This window comes from Dromiciops gliroides, chromosome 4 (assembly GCF_019393635.1).
Source record: "Dromiciops gliroides isolate mDroGli1 chromosome 4, mDroGli1.pri, whole genome shotgun sequence".
Lineage (NCBI taxonomy): Eukaryota > Metazoa > Chordata > Mammalia > Microbiotheria > Microbiotheriidae > Dromiciops > Dromiciops gliroides.
Window position 1 is genome coordinate 226812190 of NC_057864.1, and position 22598 is coordinate 226834787.

The window sequence follows — 22598 nt, forward strand, 5'->3', positions numbered from 1 at the left end:
ACATTTGTTGTAATAGTAGGTCATGGGGGTTAAATAGATTGAGGAACTGAGATATTTAGGTGTTTGAGCCAATATGTATGTTTAAAGGCCACAACCTGCAGCTTGAAGCTAGGGCTAGGTAGTGTGGAAGTCTTGGGTTGTGGGGAATTTTGTGACACACTTAGGGAAGCATACCCTTTGAGAGCCACTGTATAAATGTTTGTTAGCAGAATAAACTCAAACCTCCAACCTTTCTATGCACTTAAAAAATTAACATGTAATAACAATATATAGATATAACAGAATTTTAAGAATTGAATTTTTACTCCTAGTGTTGGTCCTTTTAGGTTTGGGAAGTTGCTTTAGTAATCATACTAGGTCTTCTTTCTGTTTTTCTGTTGCAGCATTAGTTGTAAGTACAGCTTCAGCTGGATTTGTGTTGGCTCCAGTACCTTTTGACTTAAACTGTTTCCTGCTTGCCTCTGTTGGAACAGGCCTTGCATCTTGTGCGGCTAACTCCATTAATCAGGTTAGTTTCTTATCTTTTTTTTGGTTTGTAAAAAGTTTCTCTTCTTGGCTATACTAGTGTTTTTTAACTTATAGCTAGAGGTGTTGATATAGAAACAGGTGTTTTCTGAAAGAATAGGGAGGAGATTTATTTTTAGTAATAAATATGCATAAGTATATGTGTGAGAAAAATATCAGTTTGGCTTTTTTATATAGGTTATAATCACAATTATAGTACAAATGGCATTTACTGACTTGTGTAAACTTAAACACTTAAACCCTAACCTTAAATTTCATCTTCTTGATTTGTATTTGGTGTTTTGTGTCATACCTACTTAATTCATAAAAATAGTGTTAAGCTTGCTGAGAAAGTATTTTGTGGTCACCTAAGAAATACAGAGTTAGCAACTGTATAGTTTAATAGGCAGTGTTAGAATTGTGTGGAAGCTAGAAACAGGTATAATCATTTAAAGGCCTGATCTTAGGACTTGTTAATTAATTCAGTTTTAAATCAGAAAACTTTATGTCTAGACCCTTTCTTTCAGCTTTGAAACACAAAGATTACCTTATGTGTTTTTTTAATTTTTTAAAATAAAAAATAAGAAAATCCTGTATGTGAAACCATTCTAATGGGGAAAGTTTATCATAGATTAGATCTAAACATGTGACTCTGGGCTTTACCCCTACATTATTTACCTTAAATGACCTAGAACCTATGGGTGAAAAATCAGTTGTGTGACCTAACTTTCTACTCCAAGAATATTTTGGTTTTTGTTTCTCACTTTCTTTTCTCTTGCAAAGTCATTTTGAACCAGAATTCAGTCTTCTACGTTTCTTTCCTTGTGTATTTATGTCCTCAACAAACATTGAGTTCACTCTCTCTTTTATTATCCATGCCATTAATATTAAATCTAAATTCTAGGTTCTTAAGGAATGTGGTTCTCTATTTAATATTTCAATCCTCTAGCCAAGTGTAGAAGCACTACTAAACTGTGTTGCATAGAGTCAAAACACAAAATTTATAAAAATGATCCAGGACAGCTAGGTGGCGCAGTAGATAAAGCACCAGCCCTGGATTCAGGAGGACCTGAGTTCAAATGTGGCCTTAGACACTTGACACTTAATAGCTGTGTGACCCTGGGCAAGTCACTTAACCCTCATTGCCCTGCAATAACAAAAACAAACAAACAAACAAAAAGAATGATATACAAAAGAGAATTTAAAACTTTACTGCAAATAAAACAAGTTCTGGCTTTGAATTAGAAATTTTTTTTATTATAATGGAAATCAATCTCATCACTTTAAAAGTTCAATAGATATATGTTATCTACCATCCTTCTACATATGGTCAGAGCACATTAAATTAATATATTAAGACTTGGTTTTATGAACTAGTTTAACTGGTGGTTAGCTAATATCTGGTTCTTATCAGGGTATATAAATAGAATCCCATTTTAGTGACCAAAATTTTTTAAAAGAGACAGAAATTACAAGAAGTTGTCAAGTTCTTTAAGTTACATAATACAAAAATTAAGTTTGCACTGTTAGCAAACAACAAATTTGGTTAGTAGGTGGTAATAAACCAAAGGAAGTATTTTGCATACCCAGTTTTCACCAAATGCTCAATCTCTTGTCTTAGTCGTTGTATGGGACATCTGGGTCCTTAGTCTCTTTCTCTACAACAGGATAACTAAACAATGTAGATAAAAGAATAAAAATTTTGTAGACTCAGACGTCTGTGACATCTTACAGGGAGACAGTAATGATTGGCTAGCAAGGCATCGGTCATGCAAACATTGGATGTGGAAGTTTCCCCCAAAAAAAGGAGGAGCTTGTAGCTGCAAAGAAAGAACAGACTCCTTCCTATCTTTTTTGTTTTTTAATATATTATTCTCCTCATGTTTTGTACAATCTAAAACTGTACTGATCTACTTACTGTTCTGCATATTCAACTTCTCTGTTCTACATGTATCTGTCCTGGCTGTTTCTCATGCCTAGAATGCACTGCCTTCTCAGCTCCACCTCTCAAAATCTCTAGTTTCCTTCAATATGAAGCCCTTTCTCATCACCCCAGGAGCAAATACGCTTCCTTCAAAAACTGCCCTGCATTGATTTTTTAAAAAATAAAAGTATTTTATTATTTTCCAGTTATATGTAGAGATAGTTTTCAACATTTGTTTTCATAAGATTTCTAATTTCAAATTTTTCTCCCTCCCCAAGACAGCAGGTAATCTGATATAGGTTATATATGTATAATAACATTAAACATATTTCTGCATTAGTCATGTTACAAGAGAAGAATCAGAGCAAAAAGGAAAAACCTCAAAAAAGAAAAACAACAGCACCAAAACCAAAAGAAACAGTATAGTTCAGTCTGCATCCATATTCCACATTTCTTTTTTTTTCTGGATTTGGAGAGCACTTTCCATCATGAGTCCTCTGGAACTTTCTTGTACCATTGTATTAGTGAGAAGAATCTAGTCTATCACAATTGATCAACACATAATGTTGATGATACTATGTACAATGTTCTGCTGGTTCTGCTCATCTCACTCATCATTAGTTCATGCAAGTCCTTCCAGGTTTTTCTGAACTCCTCCTGCTCATCGTTTCTTACAGCACAGTAGAATTCCATTACATTCATATACCACAACCTGCTCAGCCATTCCCCAATTGATGGGCAGCCCCTCAACTTCCAATTCCCTGCCACCACAAAAAAGAGCAGCTATAAATATTTTTGTACATGTGGGTCCTTTTCCCTTTTTTATGATCTCTTTGGGAAAAAGACCCAAAAGTGGTACTGCTGGGTCCCCTTGGGCATAATTCCAAACTGCTCTCCAGAATGGCTGGATCAGTTCACAGCTCCACCAACAACCTTGCATTGATTTTTATATATTCTCTATGCATAGACACAAAATTTGTATATACATGTCATATGAAAAGTTTATCATAACATGTAACAGCATGTGCATATGCACACATATCTCATGCATGTGTGCCTAGGTACACCTGCATGTGTGTAATCTATTAGTAAATGTTATTCATTTATGTTATCATGCATATTAAAGTTGTACAAAATATTTCAGCTAGTGATCATCCAACATTTTCTTGATGGGAATACACTATGGATTCTTAAGGTAATCCACTCCACTTTTGAAGAGTTCTGATTGTTAAGAAGTTTGTTCTTATTTCTTGTTTAAATCTGCCTCTTTGCAATTTCCACCCATGCTCCTGGTTCTGCCCTTGTTCTAATCTCTTATATGTGACTGCCCTTGAAAACAGCCATTATGTTTGTTCCCCTTTTCCCCCAACACCTCAGGTTTAAATTCCTAGTTCCTTTAATCAATCATCATGCAACATGAATTCAGTCAAGGTCTTTTGCTAATGGGGCTTTCCCTCTTCTGATTACCTTCCCAAATGGCCTTCCTAAAATTATATCCCAGAACTAAACACAACATTTTATATGTGATCTGACCAGGGCAGATCCTACCAAGAGTTTATGCAAAGCAACCTTTTAATTCATGGTGATAATTTAGTCAAATTTTCTCATTTTTTAGATGAGGAAACTGATTATAGCATTAGTAATCAGAAGGAGACTAAATATAAAGTACCCTTCTCCACATCCAATGTTTATATACCACAACTAACAAGTAATGAAATTGAGTCTTTTTGACTGATATTTTAAATGCACTCTTCTTAGTTAATTTTAATTATTTAAATCAGGATGATTTAAATATAGTTTAAATTACATGTTAAATGCAATTTAGTTACACATTGGTAATGCATTTAAGCAAGCCATAATTTGTTTTGCTCCTTTTATCAAGTTGTTGATCTCTTTTTATTATTTTCATTCATCATTCTTATTTTTCTTCTACCACTCTTTTTTGTTTTTTAAAACCTTTTTTTTTTTTGCTTCTTTGTTAGCCCTTTTTATTTTATTTTATTTTTTAGCTCTTCTTGGAATTCTTCTTCCTCTTTTTTTCCAATCTGCATTTTTCTCTGAGGTTTTTCTTGTTGCTGTTTTCATGTCTTCTTCTGAGTTTGTGTCTTTAGCTTCCTTAACAGCATAGGAGCTTTTTATGTTCAGGTTTTTGTTGTCTGCTCATTTTTCCAGCCCATTCCTTAACTTTGTAGTTTTTCATAGAAATTGGCTCTGCTTACTTGTAAGAGTTTAGGGATGGGTATTAAATCCCTTTACTATCTGTGGCTACTGAATTGTCCCAGTACCACTGTTGCTACTGTTATTGCTAGTGCTTCTGCTGCTACAGCTGCTTCTGTTGCCTCTGAGGCTGACAGCTGGTGTCATTTCCACTGAAGGTACCTGTCTAGCTCTCATCCTAGTGTCTGCTAACTTCTCTGCTTTTCTAAGCTGCCCTTGGCTAGAAAAATCACTCACTGTGAGGGTTTTTGTTGTTGTTGTTGTTGTTGTTTTTTGGTGAGGCACTTGGGGTTAAGTGACTTGCCCAGGGTCACACAGCTAGTAAGTGTCAAGTGTCTGAGTCCAGATTTGAACTCAGGTCCTCCTGAATCCAGGGCCTGTGCTCTATCCACTGTGCCACCTAGCTGCCGCTACTGTGAGGTTTTTGTTGGTTATCTGGCTTAAAATTTGATTCAGCATGCTTTTTAAAAGTTGTCTAGAAGAGAATATTGGCTAAGCTCAGCAAAAATGCTTACTCTGTTATCTTGGCTCACACTTCCCTCCTTAACCCCACCTATTTTTTAAAATTATATTTAATTTATAAATCTATAGCAGTGGGGCAGCTAAGTGGCGCAGTAGATAAAGCACTGTCCCTGGATTCAGGAGGACCTGAGTTCAAATCCGACCTCAGACACTTGATACTTACTTAGCTGTGTGACCCTGGACAAGTCACTTAACCCTCATTGTCCTGCAAAAAATAAAATAAAATAAAATAAATAAATCTATAGCAGTAAAAAGCTGTTCTGCTTATCTGTTCTCTTTTCTGACTTTTTTCCATCTTTTCTGTAACTAAAACAAATTCTTCAATGATCCTTTTTCCTTTCTCCCTTCTTTCTTTTCTTCCATTGTCCTTTTCTCTCGCCTTTCATCTTTCCATCTTCCCATTGAGGACACAAGAAACAAATAAACCATATGACCAGTATGCATAATTTTTTTTTTTTAATTCTCACTTTGTATCAGAAAATATATCTCATTCTGCATTTTGAATCTATCAACACTCATTCAAGTGCTGGCTAGCATGTTATGCCATCAATCTTCTCAAATTATAGTTGTTCATCGCATTGATCAGAGTCTTTCAAAGTTGCAAAATAGTGTTCTATTATGATTTTTTACAATTCTTTGACAACTTTACATTGTTTATTGTCCCTTTTTTATTTTTATTATTAGATCCCCTTGTGATGACTTTATTTAGATATTTTAACAAGCTTCCTTTCAAGTGGGGTTTACTCTCTATTACTTCTCTATGTTTTATGAGATGATACTGCTCATAATTTGGCTTTTTTGTAAGATTTTGCAAATGAAATTATATTCTATTTGGTTATTTTGCCTTGGCAGCCAAAACTCTGCATGACAAGTCAGGTTTTTGCTTATTAAGGTACTTTCTGTGTTCCTTTGGTTTTCTTAAGGTATTTAATTAAAGTTAGTGTTAATGTTATTTCTGTTAATTTTCCATGTTTTAAAATCTTACAAAATTTTCACATTTTATTTTCCTATCTTAAAAATAAGGACATATAAATAATGTTATATTTATATTTTGGAACTTTAATTTTTTTTTCAACTTTATTTTTTTCAATATCCATTTTCAGTGATCTTTTTAAACCAGTAGGTTCTGAATTAAGTATGGAATTTTATAAAAAGGGAATTGTATTTACGATACATTCTTTCAAGGTGTCTCATTGAAAGTATATTTTTCTAAGTTTTTCACCTCTGCAAGAAATGTATAAAATTGTCTTAAGATTATAGTTAGAATTAATACCAATCACATGATACTTTGATTTTTAGCCTCATGTTGCTATACACATCCCTAAGGAGAAGCAACTGGAACATTTATACCAGTTTAGGGCAGAGAAAAATGTAGTTGATATATGTAAGGGACAGTAGACAACACTGTTTAAATTCAAGGAATAGCAGATGTCACTTCCTTGTGTTCAATAGATTTTGTCTGCGCTTTCTCTCATTCTCCTTCCCATTGTATCATGCTCATGTAAAATCCCCTGGCCCCAAAGTGCTTTTAAAAAGTCCTCATTTGAATCTCTCATCCAAACACTAGACTCTCCTGGTTTTCTTCCTACCCGTGTGACCAACTCCTCAGTCTTTTTTGCTTGGTCTTCATCCAGGTTACTACCACTAACCATGAGTGTGCCATATGGCTCTGTCTTGCTCCTTTTTTTTTTTTTTTTTTTTGGTGGGGCAATGAGGTTTAAGTGACTTGCCCAGGGTCACATAGCTATGTAAGGGTCAAGCATCTGAGGCCGGATTTGAACTCAGGTCTGTCTTGCTCCTTTTATTCTGCCCCTGTAGTATGTCATTTGGTGATCTCAGTACCCTTAATGAATTCAATTATCTTCTTCATACTCATGATTCTTAAATCTTCTTACTCAGCCCTAACATCTCTGCTGACCTCTAAATTCATATCTCTGATTGCTTATTAGAAAGCTTAAACTATATATTTAAACAACATGCTCAAAACTGAACTCATTATCTTTCCCCACCAAAGCCTCCTCCTTTCCAGACTTTGCTATTATTGTCGATGGCACCACTATCCTACCAGTCACCTATGCTTTTCACCTATATATCATCCTTGACTCTTTACAATCTCTCCCCCTCCCCACCTCCACATTTAATCTATTGCCAAGGCCTGTCAGTTTCATCTTTGGAACATCTCATCTCTCATATATGCCCTTTTTTTCCCCATCCCTGGCATCTATTCCCCCATTGTGTTGCAGACCCCCATTAACTTCAGATTGGATTATTACAATAGCGTTCTGGTTGGGCTCCCTGCTACAAGCCTCCCCATTCCAGTCCTTCCTCCATTCATCCATCAAAGTGTTCTTCCTAAAGGGCATATCTTAACTATGTCATCCCCTTACTCAATACACTTCAAGGATCAAAACTAAAATCCTCTCTTTGGCATCCAAAGCTCTTTATAATCTTCACCCCTCCCCCACCTTGGTGAAGAGAAAGCACCATTTTCATCACTATAAAATTAAAATCAACAGTAGCAAACTGATGAAAATGCATAACAATAGATTGTATGTTCCTTCAATGCAGGGATTGTTTTGTTTTTGTCTTTGAATTCCCCATTTATACCAGGTGCATATTAGGTACTTAATAATAAATATTTTTTATGTAATTAATGAAGTTCTCTTTCTGTTTAAAGTGGGTTGCATGTTTTTACTTAGAACTTTTATTTATTCTATACATACACACACACACACACACACACACACACACACATATTTAACTAAATTGAGGTAAACTTAATCTGATCCAGTAAGGCATAAAAATGTAGGTTCCATGTTTAAATTTTTTGTTATTTGCCTATTCCCTTAATTACTTTATTATATCTTATATTTCTGGAAATATATAAAATAATACTTTACCTTTATCTTATTAGGAAAGCCTCCTTCTGTTTGTATTGCTAATGATGCTAGGTCTTGATCTTGGGGAGATATTATTTATCAGATTTAGGAAAGGCCTATTTATACTTTTGCTTTTCTTTTATCATAAATGGGTGGTTTTTTTAATCAAAAACTTTATCTGTGTCCATTGAGATGTTGTGATTTTGTTTTGTTATAAATATGATCTAATATTGTTTTGCCCTTGCATTTCTGATATAAATCCAATTAGATCATAATGTTTGATATTTGTACTATGTTACTGTGGCCTCATTGTTCATTTTTTACATCAGTATTCATTAGAGCCATTGTTCTGTCTATAATTTTCTTTATATTTTACTTTACCTTTTTTTTTTTTTTGCGGGACAATGAGGGTTAAGTAACTTGCCCAAAGTCACACAGCTGGTAAGTGTCAAGTGTCTGAGGCCAGATTTGAACTCAGGTCCTCCTGAATCAGTGCTTTATCCACTGCACCACCTAGCTGCCCTGAATATCAGGATTTTTGTCTCACAGTAAGGAGTTTCTTAGAATGTTTTCTTTCTCATTTATTGCTACACATTTATGTAGTATTGGAGTTAATTATTTTTTGAATGTTTAATAAAATTCATTTATAAATCCATTTGGGACTAGGGCCCTACCCCTGCCTACTTTGGGAGTTCATTTCTACCTTATTCAGTTTCTTTTTCTGTTATTGGGATATTTATTTAAATTTTCTCTTGTTCTCTTAATCTATGTATTTTAAGGTTTTTGTACATTTTCTTCTACTTCATTTAAATAAACAATTTTGTCATATAATTGGAAAAACAAATTCTAATAATTTACTTTATTTGCATATGGCAAGTTTTCCCTCTTTTTTTAGGTCCTATTTATCTACTTCTTTATCTGTTTTATTAGTTTCTTCCCCTAATTCAACCTCTAGTATTATCAGTTTAATGCTTTTATTTTTCATTTTTTATTTTGTTTATTTCTTCTTTGATTTTCAGAATTTCTACTTTGGTGGTTACTTTTCAGGTTGTTTTGGGGGTTTTTTTAGTTACATGTCTAATCTGTTTCTTTAGTTGATGAAAGTGTTTAGAAAGATAAATTTTCTCCTGTAGACTTTGAGGGGCAGCATTGTATATTTGAGTGATAGATTTAGGGTCAAGAAGACCTAGGTTTGAATTCTGCCTTAGATACTTAATAGCCCTGAGACTGTAGGCAAGTAATTTATCCTCTTTGCACTTCAGTTCTTAAAGGTAATTTCAAGAAACACTTGAAAGTTATAAATGTATTTTCAACTATTTCTCTTTACTATTGGCATTATATTTTAGGCTATTAACTTCAATAAAGTAACATATGACAGTGAAATTTAAATCCATTTAACATCAGCACCTTCAAAGACAATAAAAATTCCATTTTTCATTTAACTATTCCCTTGTGAAGAGTTACTACAAGTGTATATTGTATCATGTGAAAATCTTGAGCTTAATAATATCATTTATACACTGTTGCCTGAGATTAGTTTTCCATTTTGCAGTTGTCAAACATCTGTGAACTTAAAAGACCAGATCAAAGTTAATTTACATTTTATACCATTCTATATTGGTCTTTTTCATATCTAAATATATTTAATAATTTCCCTACATAGCTTAATTCTCTTTCTTCCCCTCTCTAATCATCATTCTTCCTTAACTACATACTCTGAAATTATTTCATTTAAATTATATACAAATAAATTCTAGTGTGGTTTTATTAAAGTGAATTAAAACACAAAAAATAATTTATATCTTAGGTCTTTTTGCAGAGATGGGGAAATAAGTCACATTCCCCCAAAGTATTTTTTAATTTACTCAAATAAGATATTCAGTAGAGTAGTTTTTAGTTTTGTTCTGGAGTGAGTATGTGTGTATAAAATATATATAAGTGAATATGCTAGGTAATTAATGAATTTTCATTTTCAAAGTTTAATGGTCCAAAGGAATGTTTCTGGATTTGCTATTGATGTTATACTAAAAAAACAGTTCACATTGCTTCATAGTTACTATAATATTGAAAGAATTTCTGTGTGGTTGGTAGGACCTTTAGGTGTGGAATGTATCCTTTTTAACATAGTCATTGAAGTATAATTTAATAGATAACATTTACTTAATGCTTTAAGTGTTTGTAGGATTGCACAGAAAATGACAACTATTATTACAAACACTAACAATTCTTGGTAATATTGCAGGCAATATTATATCAGAAAGGACAGAGGATTTGTTATCAAATCCATGTTGCATAAGTTCCTTAACCTCTCTAAAGCTCAATTTTTTCACCTGTAAAATGAGAGGTTGATTGAGGTTTGCTCTCTAAAGTCCTTTCCAATTCTAAGTCTTCTTATTCTATGAAATACAAAACAATTTGAAATACTACCTTTTTTCTGTGAATATATGATCTCATCAATGTTGTTACTCCTTCCTGTGCTGCAGGTTCAAACCTTATTATATGGCTAGACCATGTCCTGCAAATTCTCCACAAGCACTCTACCAAATGTGTTTGGTGGTCTCTTGATATTGAGTATACATAGAACCTACTATGTGCCAGGCAGTGTGCCGAGTATTTTATAAATATTATTTCATTTTATCTTCACAACAACCCTGTGAGGTAAATATTATTATCCCCACTTTATGTATAAGGAAACTGAGGCAAACAGATATTAAGTGATTTGCCTAAGGACACTCAGCTAGTCCCTGTCTGAACTCAACTCCTGGCCTGGTACTCCTGTCCAATGCACCACCTAGCTGCCCCCTAAGTAAGGTAATAGACCACATTGGAAGAAAATACTTCCAATAGCTAGAAAGAATAATTAGGCAAGATACAACTTCATTGTGTTCTGGGGCGGCTGCCCTCACTTCTCAGTATCATAGGATTTAGATCTTGAAAAATCCTTAGAGATTTTCTCCAATTCCTAGATAAGGAAAGGTTAAATAAACTGTCTAAACATATTAAAATTGATTTTTCTCTTTCTCCTTTTTCTCCCTCTCCTTTCTCTCCATCTCTTCCCTCTTCCCTCTAACATTGTCCTTATTCTCAGAATATGGATATTACTCCCACCAGGACTTGCTTGCAAAGCTATGCCTTGACTACTGCTTTTACTACCCTGTCCTGGGACTCACCAAAGGTGTCAAACTCATGGCAGAGAGCCCCCAAAACTAAGTACAGCCTGAACCAGATTAAAATGTAATAGAGAAATGTTTAACAAAATAGGTAAAAATACAATAGAACATAGATAATGTTAACATATGGTTTTCCAAGTCATCTTACAGCTGGCAATGATCCTTTCTATTTCATTTTGATACCACCTATTGAGACCATTCCTTTACTCTAGCCTTTATTCTCAACCTTGCCTTTAATTCTGCTTGTTGCTGATACTATTGATGATAGTTGTCAGCTCCAAAAAATTCTCAAAAGCAGTTAATGCCTGCTCTAATTTCTCTTTAAGTAGTTGTCTACGATTTTGAAATATACAACAATCTTTTATTGGTCATTCATGTACTTCCGTTACTGAAAAAAAAATATTTGATTATATAAAATTACGTAAAAATATTTTAATGCTTTCCATCACTGAAAAATAAGAGACCAGAAAAAACAAATTTAAGACCAAAAGGAGAATATACATTCTTTTTGTTGTTGTTGTTGTTTTTTGTGGGGGTTTTGAACTCAGGTACTCCTGAATCCTGGGCCAATGCTTTATCCACTGCACCACCTAGCTGCCCCAAATATACATTCTTTTAACATCCCCATTTTAATAATATTTATTTGGTGCTTTGTTTAAAGAGTCCTTTCTTTTCAATAAATATGTAAGATAAATAGAACAAGTACTATTGTGAAGCAATATGGTCTTATAAGTATGAGGTGTTGTAGTTGAGGTTTGAGTACAAGCCTTGTAGCCTCTACGTGTCTCTTAATCTTCTAATGAACAAACCTTAATTTTGACCTTGTTGCAAACTTCTTTCGTGCATGCAGTCTACCCAAGTCAGGAAAGAAGTTGGCAGACAGACCTGTAACAAACCAATTTAAAGACAGAGCATATGAGAGTGAGTGGAGGAAATATGAAATTTTTACAAAAGATTACAAACATTTTTGAAGTGATCTTTTTTTCTCCAGAAAGTTACTTTTAAAAACTTCAGGTAAACAATCCACTTGAAAACATGAATGTTATAGTATATTTTTAAGTAACATTAATGCCTTAGTCTTAAAACTTGAATGAAATTGAATTGCCCAGATTACATTATTAAGGTTTAATCATAGATATACAGTAATTAAAATTTTATTTTTGCAGGGCATGAGTAATTAATTTTGCCTTCAAAAAGATTTGAAAATAATTTTAATGATTAAAAGGGAAATTTTCCCTTGTCATAAGATTACTAAAGTTAGTTTGTAATCAAATCACAGAAATAATGTAACATTTCTGTGATCTCTGGTAGTAGTATTACAATATAACTAATATATTCTCCACCACCACCCCCACCCCCCCAAAACTGAAATTGATGAATAAATCCACACTATTCAGAACAAAGTGTGTGAAATGTAGTCAGCATGGTTTTATATATATAGTGTAACATTCTCATGCTTTTCAGAGGAGTATAGGTGCTACTAATGGGGGCACAACAGGTGCCTGCAATTTAAGTTCAAGACTTACATCTTTAATCGGTCAATTTTAAGTCAAACCATATGATGTTCTGATTTAGATGTTTTCCCTTTTTCTTGGTATGCTTATCTCAGTAGTAATATCCAGTTGTGAAACTAGTTCATTCCTCTTCATTTGAATTTTTCTTTAAAATAACAGCTGTAAGTGGTTACATAATGGTCTATTTCTTCACATCCCTTTTCTACTAACATTTTAGTAAACCCCTAATTCATGAAATTTTGTAACTTCAGCCCTGGTTCTTTACTGAATTCAAAAACTGATAGTCTGTTACTTCAAAACATTAAAAATACCTTAGAGGGGGCAGCTAGGTGGTACTTTAGATAGAGCACCGACCCTGGAGTCAGGAGGACCTGAGTTCAAATCCGGTCTCAGACACTTGACATTTACTAGCTGTGTGACCTGGGTAAGTCACTTAACCCCAACTGCCTCACACACACACACACACACAAAATGTCTTAGAATTAAAATTCACAAAACCCTCCTGAGGTTACAAAAAACTCCTTTGTTTTTTAATTTTACTAAATCTGACAAAACAGTATGAATTATGAGTTTCACAGACAATACTATGAAACAACATTTGTAACCATACTGTTAAGGGCTAAAATTCTAGCTAGTCTGTCTAAAATATCTAATGAGTGTTCGCCAATAAATTATAAGCTTTAGCAAGAGTTAGGCTTTTAAGCATTTATTAAGGAGAATAAGAATTTGGTAAAGAGAGAGAGTAAGGCCTACATTCATCTGTCTATTAAAGGGAGAGAGCATTCCTAGCTCCGCTCTCCACCAGAGTCCAAAGGAAAGAGCAAGAGACAGAGCGCCCGGCTCCCCCTTCTTCCTCCCACAAGCAAACATCACTTCCTGATGCCAAAGAAAAGACTCCTGGTCTTGCCCTCAAAGACCTTCACTTCATGGCAGAACTTTCCTATAGTAAGTCTCCAGTAGGTGGCATCATTCCAATCATTACAATACTAAGTTTCTGCACATCACTTGATATTGTAACAGAACAACTAAATACAATCATTTTGGTGTTAACCTTGTAGATACCATTCACAACTCTGGGAGGTAGGGTTCATTATTATGCATATACTAGAGATTAAATGATTTATCCAGGGCACACATGCAGGCAAGAGTCTGGGATAGTTTTGAACTCAGTTCTTCCTGACTCCAGGAACAGCACCACTTAGCTGCCTCCTGGCAGTATATGCATACATAAATACATAATGCAAACACACAATGTAAAGTACATGCATAGATACCCACATATATAGTGCATACATTTTTATATATTATATTTAGAGAAAAGATGTGAGCACCATCTCTCTATATAAGATGCTCTCGTTTCTCACCTAAACTAGGCTGCCTCCTATATAATATATAAAGATATATAGAGAGATATACATACATACAAAGGGCATTATATCGATAAAGTGACTTGCACAAAAATCATCTAGGTAATAAATGGTAATGGCCAAGGATTTAAATTCAGATCCTCTGACTTCAAAATTCCAGAGCACGTTTTTATCTGAGGGAAGATTTTTTTTTTTTAGTTACAGCAGAGACAGTCTCCCACAAAGTATATTTCCCCAAAACACTTAAGCAGAACCACCCTTGTTGTCCTGATTGAGTGCCTCACATAGCCCATTTTGTCTGGCTGAGTCTAGCTATGCTTTATACCATGGTCATCTTCTTGCCTGTTGCCTACCCTCCTTAGCCTCCTTTCTATATTTGGAAACCATAATGAAATCAGTCATGCCCTTGCTACTAGAAAGGGTATGCCAATCTACTTTTCTTTGGCTACACTCCCGATCCATGTCACTTTCCATACCAAAATTCTCTTCCCCAAACTCCAGTATACACAGTGTAAGATCTTTGAAGTCCAGGATTATCTTGCTCTTATATTTAAATCCCTATTGCTGGACACAGTGCTTGGTGCATAGTACATGCTTAATAAATGTGTTTATATTCCTTCATAATACATGCTTCCATTGTTCTATCACTCCAGCATGTTGCTTCCATGTTTTGTTTTGTAAGAATTTTCTGCATCAATACTATATGAACTATATTTAGAACCAAATATAGAAACAAAAGGAAAAAATACAAAAGAAGTATTCTTTCCTTTTTGTAACCACAACTTTAATATTTTGTTTTTGTTTTTTGCCACTGGCTTGCTCATTTTTTATGGCCAGAAAAAAAAATAGCAAATCAATGTCATAAAATACTTGGTGAAATTCTTTGAGGGTAGAGAGTGGAATGAGATCCTAGAAAGTCAAGAATAAATGTAAAACAATCTAGGGAAAGGCTAGGGAAAGGGAAAGTATGTGTTCAAGTTATCACAAATATGTTACTTACACATATTAGGTGCTTAATAAATTCTGTTGAAAATTGTCTCAGCCTTTTGTTATCATGCCACTACTGGAAGAAAAGTTATTAGGACAATAGTTCTTAAAAATTAGAAGATCTCAGCATCATTATGTACAGAAAGTACCATAGTGATTTGGGACATTATTATAATATATTAATAAAAATGTAATAGAAGATCTTAAGACTACCATGAATGACTTTAATGGAATTTTGCACATATAGTACAGTAGAAACAGTACATGTAAAATGTGCTGTGTGTGGTGCTGTGCCTGGAGTCTGGAAGACCCAAATTCAAACTGGCCTCACATGTACTAGCTGTGTCACCCTGCATAAGTCACTTAATCCTGTTTGCCTCTGTTTCCTTATCTGTAAAATGACCAGGTAAAGGAAATGACAAACTACTCCAGTATCTTTGCTAATAACAACAACAACAATAATCCTTTTTTGCCATAGAGAAATGTCAGCATTTAGATCATGCATTTGAAGCTACTGAAATGATGGCAGTCTTTACTAGAAATTTTTTTAACCAGTTTTTACTAGAAATATCTTTAACCAGTTTTTACTATCACCAAATTGCATTTTTAAAGTATAATGTGGTTGGTTTTCTTTTTTGAGGTTTTTCCTTTTTGCTCTGATTCTTCTCTTATAACATGACTAATGCAGAAATATGTTTAATGTTATATATATGTGTGTGTGTGTGTGTGTATATATATATATATATATACACATATACATATACACACATACACACACACACACATAACCTATATCAAATTGCCTGCTGTCTGGGGGAGGGAGGGGAGGGAGGGAGAAAAATTTGAAATTGGAAATCTTATATAAACAAATGTTGAAAACTATCTCTACATGTAACTGGAAAATAATAAAATACTTTTATTTTTTTAAAAAAGTAGAATGTGGAGGAAAAAAAATAATGAAATACCCTCATATAGGGAAGCCATAAAAATGAAGGTAGCTTTTTGAAAACTTACATATGAGATTTTTTTGTTTTGTTTTTTGCAGGGCAGTGAGGGTTAAGTGACTTGCCCAGGGTCACACAGCTAGTAAGTGTCAAGTGTCTGAGGCTGGATTTGAACTCAGGTCTTCCTGATAGACTGGTGCTCTATCCACTATGCCACCTAGCTGCCTCTACTTTACTTTTTAATCTTTATTTTAAAGTGTACATAATGTTTGCTTCTTCACTTAATTTTTACTTATATGAGTCCCATTCATTTGAATTTAAGGCAAACAATTGAATAAAAGGTTCACTATAAATTATTGGAAGTAGTATTCAAACATGCTTTGTAATTTTTTTGTTCCATATCTTTTACAGCTTCCAACATTTAAAATGTAGTATGTTTTAAAAATACATCCAGTATGCCATTATAATGCACCCATTATTTTTTTATATAACAATTTAAGTAATTTTCTTATATCTTTAAGACTTTTATAAGCTGTATCTAAATTTAATATTGTGTTAGAAGTCTTTACTTGCATTATTTTAATTTAAAATTTGGGTCATTCTGGTTCTTTTGGTGATAAAGCAGACTCCATAGTTAAATGAAGTATACAAGCATCTATTAAGTACTTACAATTCCAGGCACTGTGCTAAGCACTGGGAATAAAGAAAAATAAAAATAAAAACAAGCAGAAAGACAGTCCTTGCTCTCATGGAACTTTCTAATGGAGGGACAGACATATAAAAAGATGATGAAAAGCAGGGATGGAGAAGGTACCTGCACAGGCATGGTCAAGAAATTCCAGAGAGTCAGGAGAGGAACAGGAAGAAGAATGAAAACATGGCAGGCCTGCACAATTACCTTAAAGTGAAGTCCCTTTTAGAAAAATACCCAAATGTACAAAGTAGGTCAGGTATTGGATAATTATTTATACCCACCCCTATGAAAAAAAAAAGTTAAAACATGACTCCTAAGTATACATTTAAAATATGAAAAACTGTCTATAAGTTTTATCATACTTTCCCAGGAAATCGATGTTTAAAACATTATAATGTGAAATACATTATGGGATTCATGAGCAGGGATTTCACTTTCACCTCAGATCTCCAGTCTTTCTTACTTATTCCACTCAATCAAGGTCTTTATCTGGTGGGAAACTTAGGGTCAATACTCATTCTGGTGATCATCTCTAGAATCCATTATAGTAGCTTCGGGGAGCACCTTGCACTTCTGTTACCCATTTCATTTTCATTTCAGACTTCTCAGTGACATGGAGCAGCTACTAACAATGGAAAAGCCCATTTCACTACTTCTATAGGGATTTTTTCACTTATTGTGTTTGTATCCCCAGCCCCCAGGACAATGTTTGGAAAAAATACAAAGCTGGAAGGAGCTTCAGAGATCATCATTATCATCATAGCTAGCATTTATTTATATAGTACTATAAGTACTAGTGGTATTTATTAGAATTATTTTCTCTATGTTATTTAAAACCAAAGTACACGAATCTCTAGAGATTCTGTAAATGTGTAATTGTTGGTAAATAGACAAAAAAGAAAAGAAAAATTTCCCTTCACACTTGAAAATCAATCCCCTCTTCTTTTCTTTGCCATATAAAGAAGTAATACATTTGCAGATGATTAAGCCAACAGGTGCCTGGGGTGCAGAAGAAGCAAATTCTTTCTGCCTCTGTGCTTACAGTGGATATATTATGTCACTCTGTGTTTTGTTGTGGTTTTGAGCCCTTAAGAGGGGAGGGATAACCCAATTGAAATGCATACTGAAACTCCTCTGGGATTAAGTGTATTTCCTGGGGGTTCTCAGATTGCTTAATGATTTTCCCTGTTTTGCTTAAATATGAATAATAGAGACTTTTATTTGTTTCATTGCCTGCTTTAAATGTTGATTTTTGAAACACTGTAGACTTAGACATTTAATTTTTACATAATGCAAGGCAACAAGCTTTAAATTTTAAACTACTGTCTAATTTTTTAATATTGTTACTGTTATTAATAAGCATTGTGTTAATAGTTGCCTAGATTGTAATCATATTAATCTATAATAATTTCTCATTGTTAACTAGAATTGTATTAGTGTAGGGTTATTCTGAGCTTGTAGTATAGTACCACTTGCTCCAGAGCCCCCTTTCTTCTTCTGGTGTGACTGGAAGATAGATGGTGGAGAGCTCCCAAATCCTTCATTTAAGGAGGGAATTCAGGATAGCCATCTCTTCATTTCCCACCCTGCTGCACTTCTCTGGGCTTCTTCATGCCTGGCAAGTTCCCTCCTTTCATCTTTTTTTCTTTAATGTTTTGTCTTTATTAGATTGTGAGCTCTTAGGGGGGCAAGGATTGTCTTTTGCCTTTCTTTGTATCCCCAGCATTTAGCATGGTGCCTAGAATATAAATATAAAGTAATATATCCCTTTTCAGTATTAGATAAATTTTTATACCTGAATCTAAAAAAGTTGTTTTATTGTTTTATATGGAATGTAGAAAAGAATTAGGTTATGCTGTTTGTCCCTATTCACATTAATTTAATGGAAGCATGAGACCTTTGTTTTCACCACTCAGTATTTTGAGGGTTCTGTAGTTCCATTGATATAGTTACTACCTACTGTGTAGATTTCAATCACTTTATGCTTTCTTATCTATGTATTTCTTGACTGTGTTTTGCACAGACCTTCAACAGAGATGTTCAGCATGTTGAAGATCTTTAATCATTCTATCCAATTTTATATCTGTTGTCTAACATGGCTGGCCAGCCTCCTTTTTCAGTCATCTATCACCTCAAAAACATCTTTATGTCACTCATTACACACAAAGTTGTAACATTCTGCAAACTTATTTCCTTGTATATAAATTGAGTACATTGTGCTACATAATCTCTCTTGTCCCATCTATATCACTTGTCCTTATATTTTGGGTTTTTTTATAAATCTTTATTCATCTGAGCTCATGTCATTGATTCTCAGCCACATAAAATGAATCACCTGGAAGAAATTGGTATTAAAATATTGGACTTTTGTCATGTCAGGAAATTTAGGGTTCCTGAAGGGACTCTAAGATTTCCTAAGTGTAATATGGTAAGATTCTATCCTCCTACTCAGTTCTGGGCCATATTTATTATTCATCTGTTGCAATTGTCCAAGAGTCACATATTGATGTGACCATGGGCAAGTCTCTTAATCTCTCTGGTCCTTTCATCTATAAGATGAAGGGGTTAGACTAGGTAAATACCTAACACCTCTTCCAGCTGTAGACCTATCATTCTGTGATGTACTGATCTGATAGACTGCTTAGTTAAAATGTTGTATTTGTTTATGTTTGCTTATACATCGATAACTTTCAGAGGAATTAAAATTTAATGCACAAATAAACAGCTACTTTATTTCAGTTTTTTATTCGTTTGGCTTTTGGTGGTTAATTTCTAAAACTGATGGCCATATTGAAGGATACATTTTAATAGGTAACATTGAAATTTGTCAAGTCAGTAGATAAGTATAAAGACATATGATTATATAGAATAAGAGCTACAGTTAACATACTACTACTTTACAAATGTTCTTTAAAGTAGTGTTTTAATTTGTAGCCAACATGAAATTGACCATAATTGTAGAAATAAGGAATGTCGTAAATTCAGTACTACACTGTTCAAACAGTGACAAAAATCTATATGGTTGTTTTAAGGTTATGATTTTCAGTTTAGTCAGAGTTGTCTTTTTACTGCCATTGTCTTACTCCTAGATGGTACTTTTTAAAAAAGTGTTTAAATGTTTATGAAAAGTTAAAATGGTAATATCTCAATACCAGTAGCTGAATATTCATGGCATGACATTGGTTTACAAAAAAAAAATTTCTATAATATACTGGACAACGTTCATCTAACCTTTCTTTAAATAAAAATGGGGAACCCACCATATCCTAGGAAGACCATTATGACAATAGACAAAATCTGCCTCTTAGCAACTACCATCTACTGCTCCTACTTTTGCTTTCTAGATCCAAGAAGAACAAGTCTAATCAAGAGAATTGGGCTCAAATCTTATCTCTAACACTTATTTTGTGATTATGAGCAAGTCAGTTAACCTCTCTGGCCTCAGTTTCCTAATATGGCAAAACTTGTATTACCTATTACATATGTAGATTGTGGGAAAAGGGTTTTGTAAAACTCATAGTGTCTATAGAACTGTGTTATTATTAATTTACCTCGAATGTCTTGTTAAACATGCAACATAAATAGTAGGTGCCATGGAAGCTGATGAAAGCAGTTTAAAGGCAGAAGATGGTTCAGAACAGAGGCCTACGGGACACCTGCAGTTAAAAGGCATGATCTAGATGAAGATCCAGTAAATAAAACTGAGAAGTAGTCTGATAAGTGGGAGGAGAACCAGGAGAGAGTTATATCCTGAAAATCTAGAGAGAAAAGAGTATCAAGGAGAAGAGAGTAACAAACAGTGTCAAAGGCTGCAGAGAGGTTGAGAAGAACGAGAACTGAAACAAGACCATTAGATTTGGCAATTTTAAGAGATTGTTTGTAACTTTGGAGAGAACAGTTTCAGTGGTATGGTAAGGTATGCAGCCAGATTATAGAGGATTAAGAAGAGAGTGAGAGCAGAGAAAGTGGAGACACTTATTATAGATGATCTTCTCAAGGAGTTTAGCTACAAAGAAGAGGAGAGATTTAAGATGATACTTAGCTGGAATGGAAGGAGAATTTTTTAAGGATGGTGGAGACATAGGCATGTTTGAAGATGGTAGTGAAAGAGCCAGTAGACAGGGGAAAACTAAAGATAAGTGATAGAGTGAGGAGGATAGAGGAAGCAATCTGATGGAGGAGATGGGGTAGAATGGGGTCATTTATTTAGGTAGAGGAGTTTGCCCTAGTACTACTTCTTTGTGTGAAACAGGCATGAAGGAAGGGAGATAGTGGCAGAAGACATCTGAGTGATACAAGATGAGAGAGCACACATTGCAAATGGCCTTTAAGTTTTTCCGTAAATATATAAGGGACAAGAGAGTGGGGGAAAGGGGATCCATGAGAGACTTGAAAGGGTTGAAAAGGTTTGGAATAGGGTTAGGAAGAAAGGGGAGTGACCTGGAGGTCTGTAGACAATAGCTACCAAGATTTTGATTATGAGATGAATAGCATGAACTTCACAGGAGAAGTTACTGAGTATTGTGGGTATTAGGAGATCCTAGAAGTAACAGAGGGAACAAGGGATAGCAGATGGTGTACTGGTAATTTAAAGATCAGAAATGACAGGTCACAAAGGTTCTTGTAGTTTAATTCTAGTCCCAAACCCCTAATAGAAGGAAAGCTCTTCTTAGTTCCTTCATGTCTCAACTTTTTGGTCTTGTCCTTATAGCTGTTTCATCCTATGAATTTGGCTGGTTATAGTGACTGTACGTCACCCCTCTAATCTTTTACTTCATCTCTAGGGCCAAGGTAGTATGTTTCTTCTAAGTCCAAGAAAACCCACAATTCCCAAAGACATTTTCCTTCACATAAGAGACCTTGATACTCCCTCACTCTCAACAGGGAATATTTATGTGTTAGTCCTTAGAAGCAGTTTTTTTCACTTCAGCCTACTTTTCAATGATGAAACACTCTTTCAGTGAATTTTATCTTTATCTCTTCTGTTTCTACATCCAAAAAACAAACACCAAGGTTTGGTTTTTTTCCTCCATCATAGTCTCAGCATATTCTATCATTTGCTTTCTAATTTTGAACCTTATCCCCTTGGGGTCTTTTTCTACCTCCCCACAATTGCCTGAGACAAATTTTAGGGACATTTGAAAAATGAATATTTTCATTACATAGGTGCTAACAACTTCTCTGCCTTAGGTTTATGTTAGCCAATGCTTGTATCTAGCCCTCCTCGGAACCATTCCCCCAAAGACTTCATGTTTTTTCCTCAGTTATATATCAATAAAATACCTGAATCCATCACATACTAATGAATAGAATTGAAACAATCACAAAGCTAACTGTTTAGTTTTTTGTTGTTTGTTTAGTTATTTTCAGTTATGTCCAATTCTTCCCAAGGCCAACCCTTCCACATTCACCCTTGATTCATTGTCATTCACTCTCGATCTCATTTTCCAATAGATAGATTGTCCCCACTGTAACTCCCACTTTCTATCTTCATCTCTCTGCCTACTGACCCCTTACCACCTACCTCTAACTAGTTACATTTCCTCCATCCTTTAAAAATAAAACTGAACTTACAGTCCTTCCATCCCCACTGCTAATCATTCCGTTATCTCTCCCTAACTCAAAAGTCTAAAAGTCCCACTTGGAGCCTTTATTCTCATTGCTTATTATTATTATTATTATTATTTTTTGGTGAGGCAATTGGGGTTAAGTGGCTTGCCCAGGGTCACACAGCTAGTAACTATTAAGTGTCTGAGACCAGATTTTAACTCAGGTCCTCCTGACTCCAGAGCTGGTGCTCTATTCACTGTGCCACCTAGCTGCCCCACTTATTCTTTTTTAAATCCTCTGCAATCTACCCTTTGACCTCATCATTC

At 34.4% G+C, this 22598-nt stretch overlaps 1 protein-coding gene across 1 annotated transcript in view; it reads left to right on the forward strand.

Annotated features, from left to right (window-relative positions):
- Window positions 1-22598, forward strand: part of LOC122725854 (protoheme IX farnesyltransferase, mitochondrial) — an 81890-nt gene that overhangs the window by 34218 nt on the left and 25074 nt on the right. The window contains exon 4 of the mRNA XM_043963201.1: window positions 384-508. Within this exon, the coding sequence (XP_043819136.1) occupies window positions 384-508 (125 nt within the window). The remainder of the gene's footprint in view (window positions 1-383; window positions 509-22598) is intronic.